Here is a 7,175-nt window from a genome sequence, read left to right as displayed (position 1 = left end):
GAACCAAATCTAACGATATCCAAACGATAAACTGAACTCTGCATGCGCAAAACAACAGGTTATGCATATTCATGTCGTTGAATATTGATGATGTGCATCGATGCGTGTATATAGAAAATATAATAATTATTAAATAGGACAAATTTTTGATTTCCATTGAATAGAATATTTAACTATTATGCATGGACAATTAAATCTTTGATGCTATCTACATTACTCTCCCAAACAAATTAAACTGTACTTTAGTTTTTCTCACTGTTAGTAGTTAAGTTTGTAGTCATCAAGATGTTTGTTATTTGTTAATGTTATCATTAATAATTACTTTAGTACACACCTAAATTTATCTTTGTCATTTGAATTGTTTAAAAAAGCGGGGGGGGGGGAAGGAAAAAAAAGAAGGGCGGGAAGGAAAAAGAGGAAGAAAGAGAAAAGGAAAAGAAAGGAGAAGGAAATGAAGAAAAAAATATTATTAGTCACTTTTGGTAGCTATGGTTGTCATTCTCCAAATGACAAGGACCTTTTTTAGATGTGTTTCAATTAAGACCAACAAATGAACTGATGTACTGTCCCTTGAAAATGACCAAAATAAAAAAAATAATAATAATTTTTAAATTAACTTGCTTATTTTGCAGTAACATACAAATTATAAACTTGAGCATAGAAATTATTAAATTAAAAAAAAAATGTGTTCCCTGATTTTTTTAACTGGAAAATTATAATAAAGATAATAAAAAACACTTCCAGTGGAAGTGTTTCTATCATTTTTTTTTTTCGCTGTAAAATGATAGTTTTTATAGGTAAGCATTTTTTAAATACACTAATTCCTATGTTCAAGTTGATAATTTTTATGTTACTTCAAAATGGGCAAGTAAATTTAAAAAATTATTTTTATGATTTTGTTTTTTGTTTTTTGCAAGGTACATCTTTAATAAGTGCAATGGCTGAGTAATTCGCTGACATTTGGACTGCTCCATGCGCCACCGTTTGGCGTGTGCCATTGATACAAAAGTGTTTAAATAAAGTTCAAAGTTCAAAGTGTCTGCTGCTTGACACTTTGATATGATCAAGATGGCAGAAAACGTAGAAAGTTACGATGAAATACAGCTAGAAAATGTAGGGAAAGATGAGGATGAATTTGATATTAGGCGAAGAAAAATTGCGGAAGCATTTATCAATGCGTATGGAATAGGTAAATTTATTTTGTCTGGCCAAACAGAATATAACTTCCTATTTGCTCGTAAAAATCCTAGGCTTATCTAGCCTAACCGGAAAATTGGGGAAACCACCATGGCATTATTTTCTTTCTCTATATTATGGGACCACATAGGCCTAGCCTAGGCTACATGCCTGGCTTGTGTGGCTCTCTGATAACTTTTGTGTAGGCCTAGACCTAGCCTATATGGTATGAATGTGCCTCCTTCCTAAAAAGTATTAGAAAGTTGTTATTTAATAATAATGTTAAAGACAATTTTAATGTTGTTTTGTGGTTCAAAAGACAAAAGTAATGAAATGAGTATAATAAATGAAATTACGGCCTAGGGCCTATCTATGTGCATAGGGCCTAAATATTCATAGAAATACCTGGACGAAATAATTCATATATTTCTCTGCCTTGAGATTGTTAATGCACAGTGGTGTATCTAAGGCGTGCGCCCCTCTATTGAAATATTTTACGAGTATAACACCCCATCACTTAATCATTGTGTCAACTCCCCCCCCCCACCCCTGCCTCTCCAAGACTCTTAGATCACTGTTAATGAAAATCTTGTTTTTTTTTTCAATGTAAGATGTTGAGAAATTCAAGAATATTGACCCAGAAAGACTAATTGAACTTCAAAAGCAGAAGGAAGAAGAAGAAGCCAGGAACAGGTCACCCTACAATCTGCAGAACCTACTCTGGCTTATAGCTTTATTTTGTATTTTCTATTATACAGAATTTGTCCTTACACTACAAACAGATCCCAGAATCAAAAGGTAAGTGAAATATTTCTCTTTCATATTGAAAGGACCAACCTGAGTAGAAATAAGTATAAATGCAAGGCTCAATGGATTCCAGAATTTTTAATATTTAAGCAAAAGTAAGCTTTTTTTAATGTTAATCAAATTATGCACATTTTATGTCTAAAACCTAACGGTGAATTTATTCTCATATTCATTTCTGAATTGTCATGTACTGTACATCAATTACATGTAGGTGGTGGCCAGTTACCAACTCTTTTCCTACACTAACATTTAAATATTTATAGTAATGCACATATGATATTATGGGCACTGGAACCAACGGCTTAACTTTCCAACTGAAGGAAACAATCAAGAGTACCTGTACTGTTAAACCAAAGTGTTTTACCCAAATGCACTTTTAAGCCATGCTGTAAAAAAGGCCAGCGCAAGGAATATATCCTCAGCGCAAAAATTAGCCCTAGAAATCCGCCCACACATTTTGGAAAATAAGGGCTGATTTCTGCGCATATTTTGCCGAAAATTACGGAAAGCCTTGGTCTATCTCTTAATATGTAACAGTGTATTATATGCAGTAGTTATGATTCTACGCACCTATTTTTTGCTGATTTTGAGTGGAAATTTGGGGTAGTTTTTGATGTATCACTCGCATAATTAAAATACAATATGGTGCACAAGCAAAAACGGATTTGAAACCAAGTTTGAAACCTGCTAATATCATTTTTGCTTGTTAGGCAGAGGAACTTAGTACACATGTCGAGAAGAGTAGTACATTAGGCAATTGTTCCCCTGTGTACTGACCATGAGTAATAAGGGATGCACTGTGCCCTGAATTTCCTTATTAGTTTTCAATAGAAGCTGTATGTTTATTTTGTTTACAATACTTTGTTCTTTTAGGGGTTGGCTGTATACCGGATGTGTTCTTGTTGGTGTTAATTGCTGTATAGGGTTTTACCTGATTGTTGTATGCACCTGGATAAAAAAAATTGAAGACTGGGAGAGTCACTTCCCTTCAGCTATTCCATTAGCAACTGCATCATTTGTCTTTCTGTCTCTTATACACATCTAGATGTGTACGCCACTGATTGTACATTTATTTGTTTGATCTTCAGTACTTCTAATCAGAAGATATATTTAGGATTTATTATTTTTAAGTTTTATTTTTGATGTTTTTATTTATTTGTTGTTTAGAAAAGTCATAAACATTTATAGATCTTTTGTTGATACCGATTGCCTATATCAAGAAATGCCTGTGGAAGGCTGATGATAGATGACATTATTAACACTTATTTATTCTACGAAATACTTTGTTGTTGACAAAAAGTTCATCCCTGATGATGACATAATTAATGTCGAAATATTGAATCCCAACACGATGGCGTGTATTTCAATACTTGGAGTATGTATTATACTTTATTAACAGTTCATGATTTGTAGTAAATACATACTTTTCTTCAATTTCAGTTTGAATGTTGCCCTTTGGCCTGTTTATGGAATACTGGCCCCAATCATCTTGTTTACATTTTTAATGGGTGTAATTATCTTTGCTACATTAATACCTGGCTCAAGGGTGAAAGAAACAAAAGGCAAGAAAACAAAAGGTGGATATCAACGAATTCCATCAGATGATAAAGATGCACTTAAAGAAGACTGAACAAAAACAATGGGTGTATTCATCACAGTCCAAGAATTGAAAGTCCATACTATTAGTCCGTACATAGTTAAACTACCATGATGCATTTGGCAGACTTGATTTGATTTGGCTTTCTATAATACACTCTACAAGTCCATTTAAATCCGAGTACTGATAAGTAATACCATACCGTAAAACCTTGATTAGAAGCCTAATGGGCTTAATCTCGAGAAGAAGCCCATCTGAATTAAAGCCCCCCTCTTTTATTTGCAAATGTAGCCTCAAAAAGAAGCCCATCTTCAAAACAAGCCCATGGGCTTCTTTTCAAGATAGCACGAGATTCTTTTCAAGATAGTACAGTAAATACACTGTATATAATTTCAAAGAAACAAAATTAAAAACACACTTGGTTTAGTAGTTTAGGTGATTTAATGCTAGTAATACACTCCATGACACAGATTGATGTTGCAGTGGCCCTGTTTATTGCTTTGTAGTAGTAATTCCCAATATTTAGGGTATTCATTTTGAAAAGCCCCCCCCCCCTTTCTTTAATTTGCAAAAGAAGCCCATCTCGAAAAGAAGCCCATCAAAAGTTCACAAAAAAGAGAAGCCTTTCGCTTCTATTCGAGGTTTTGCGGTATCTGTTTTAATGGACATATGAACTTAATAATAATAATAAACATAAATAGGGAAGCAGATTAGCATTGGCGGATCCAGGGGTTTAAACGAACCACCCTCTGAATAAACGTAACAAAATACTACTGGGTCCTGTCTTACAAAATGCATGCTTACCTACCTAGGCATAGGTTGGCAGATCGGACAAAGAATCAACATTTTCCCAGGGGGTGGACCCCCAGACCCCCTTCCAATTTGGGGTTTTTTGGAAACATTTTGAGACCCCTCTTTTCAATACTAGCTCCGCCCCTGAGTAGAGTATTGTTATATATTGTTTGATGAATAATTAATGATCAAGTTCATTCATGAGAGCAAGAACTAGCATGGGTTTGGGGGGGGGGAGGTTGTTCAGCATGATAGCTCTTGAAACCTCAATGGGAAATAAGTTGGCCACAATACAAATATACGGAAAAGTTTAAATGTATGATTTAATATTTACTTTTTTTTCCTTTCCCACATAAAGCAATACCTTTTTCCCCCATCTTCTCCAGTATTGCAATTGCCTGTAATTTGTAAAGAACCGTGTATCCTTGATCACATGACCAGGACTACTTCTTGGGATATATTGTAGCAGTTCTGTTACAATTTATTATTGTACTGCACAATAAAAGCCTGCCAGTTAATAATACATACCTACTGTACAAACACATTCCCAAAACATTGTGGCAAAGGTAATTATGGGTTTCATATATTTTTTAAAGAGAATGGATATGTAGCTGTACTTTTTGTTATATGTATCTGGAATACATTACTGGATAAAATTGTTAATGTTCTTGATTTCAACAAGATTTTAGACCCAAGTTGTTTCTAAATTCATACAAATTTCAGTTTTTTGTTTTGTATACTGTAAGCACCTGTGTGAGTTGAATAATTTATTTTGAGATGAAAAATGTGAATAAAGTTTAACATTTTATCTAATGATCTGTCCAGTTGATATTTATGTGACTAATTGAATAAGAATCATCTTTCGAATGAGACATTTAAGCTGTTGGTCTCGTGTCCATAATGCCCATGTGCAGTACATTCTTCGGAAAAGAGTACTGATCAATCACTACCAGAAGGACTCTACTTCTTCAGAAGGGTACTTTGTGTCGAAGGACAACTTGTTGGAGACATGCTGACATTATCGCTGAATGACACCAGAACTGTAGTCAATATTAACATTCAATGTCGTTTATTTCCACAAAAGCAATACATAACAGTATTCACTATTGTATACGATTAAATTTAAAAAGAAACACAATGTAATTATCTAATTCATGTCATGCTAAAGGATTCCTTCACTTTATATTTTTAAATTCTTGACAATACATCTCTCAGAATCATATATTAAGATGCAAAAATGTGCTAAGTCTGGTCAACATCTTGTGTTAGGTCAACTTTGGTCATAACAGTGGTTTTACGCATTCCTCCGCGAAGACCAGCAAGAAACGTCTGAGGGCGTGGAACATTTGTGCCGCTGCTTTGCTTTGTCTGAGATCCAGTATCCCTACAATAACAATATGTCAAAATCATTGAATACATCATTATTTTATTAATAATTGCCATCATTTTTTTCTTAATTGTCATTATTCTGATTATCATCTTCATCATCATCATTGCCATCATCATCTTGATCACCATCATTGTCACCATCATCCTCATTCTCATCATCATTCTTATTCTCAACATCACAATTTTCATCACCACCACCACCATTACCATATTGTAGGGATAAATCAATCGTTTTTATGGCGCCATTTTGACAGTCGTTGCTCATGATCATCATCATTATTCTCATCATCGTTATCATCTTCACCACAACTACTATTACCATCACAGATGCTCTAGCATTGTGTACTGTAGAAGCATAGGCTTACAGTATTATGATTATCCTAAACCTTCGGCTCACTAAGTAAGAATAATAAAATAAAGAAGACTGCTGTTACATACTTTGGTAGGTAGACCTGCGACACATTGTCCCGCCGTAGGTTGCTAAGGTTCGTCTGAACTGAGTGAGTCACCTTATTCCGTAAGTTTGCCTGAAGGAAGGAAGCAGAATAAATAATACTATAAAAAATATCTACTTCCCTACAACAAGCAGATTTATTTCGTTCTTATAGTATTTACTTTTAGTCTTATATATTTGACCACACAAAACAATGCATACAAAAATGCACTACTGTTGCATAGCATAATCATCATCTTAATAATCATTTAGAAGCAGTGGTGGCGCCAGATATTTCCCATCGAGGGTTTAAAGGTCTCTGACAAGGGTAACACAGTTTAGAAGCCTCGCATCATAAAATAAATGAACAAAACAGTGAAAAAAGTTTCTACATACTACAATAAGAAGAAAGGTAGAAGTTACTACACTATTTAATTAGGTGTTTTTGCCAATGATGATGGCTAAGATGATAATGAATAAGGAATGACTGACCAGTTTGATAGCTTTTCTCCTTAACTCCCACTCATTCCATTCGTAGGACTTGACGATGTTTGATTCAATTGGGTGAACTTCCGTCTGGATACCAGCATCACATTTAGTAATTGGCTTCTCAATCATTTTGCCTTGATCTTTTCCCTGTAGATAGTATTATAAATAATATATTTACTTTTAAATCCAACCCACACAAACTAAATTTACCACATGAATAAGACAACTTTAAAAATGATGTACATATTTTGAAAATATGTGATACAACAGATGACCAATAAATGTTGGAAGACTCAATAATAATAAGAATAGAAGTAAGAATTACATATTTTTGAGCCAACTAACAGTATAGTAAATAATCTACCTCTGAAGAAATACATATTATAAATTGAGAGAGCAGCTTAGCTCAGTCGGCTAATCTGGTTGTAGCCACTGTGTGTGCGCTGAACCGTGGAGATCTCTAGGTCCCCGGTTATAGTAAATACCATATTT

The 7,175-nt window shown here is 34.1% G+C and overlaps 2 protein-coding genes across 2 annotated transcripts; one reads left to right on the top strand and one right to left on the bottom strand.

The window, feature by feature from the left end:
- Positions 1-1,033: 1,033 nt before the first annotated feature.
- Positions 1,034-5,185, top strand: LOC117104535 (transmembrane protein 128-like). Its single transcript, XM_033245392.1, has 4 exons — positions 1,034-1,189; positions 1,788-1,974; positions 2,857-3,001; positions 3,383-5,185. Exons 1-4 carry the CDS (start codon positions 1,060-1,062, stop codon positions 3,611-3,613), a joined length of 693 nt encoding a protein of 230 aa, XP_033101283.1. The 5' UTR covers positions 1,034-1,059; the 3' UTR covers positions 3,614-5,185.
- A 238-nt stretch (positions 5,186-5,423) lies between these two features.
- On the bottom strand, positions 5,424-6,833 carry LOC117104536 (cilia- and flagella-associated protein 206-like). Its single transcript, XM_033245393.1, has 3 exons — positions 6,687-6,833; positions 6,200-6,288; positions 5,424-5,756 (listed from the first exon to the last, which is right to left on the bottom strand). The coding sequence occupies exons 1-3, from the start codon at positions 6,810-6,812 to the stop codon at positions 5,615-5,617; spliced, it is 357 nt and encodes a 118-aa protein (XP_033101284.1). The 5' UTR covers positions 6,813-6,833; the 3' UTR covers positions 5,424-5,614.
- Between the last annotated feature and the right edge of the window lie 342 nt (positions 6,834-7,175).

The sequence above is a fragment of the Anneissia japonica genome, unplaced genomic scaffold (assembly GCF_011630105.1).
Source record: "Anneissia japonica isolate Jap-2015-1 unplaced genomic scaffold, ASM1163010v1 scaffold179691_len7868_cov115, whole genome shotgun sequence".
Classification (NCBI taxonomy): domain Eukaryota; kingdom Metazoa; phylum Echinodermata; class Crinoidea; order Comatulida; family Comatulidae; genus Anneissia; species Anneissia japonica.
This window is presented reverse-complemented; position numbering and strand designations above follow the sequence as displayed.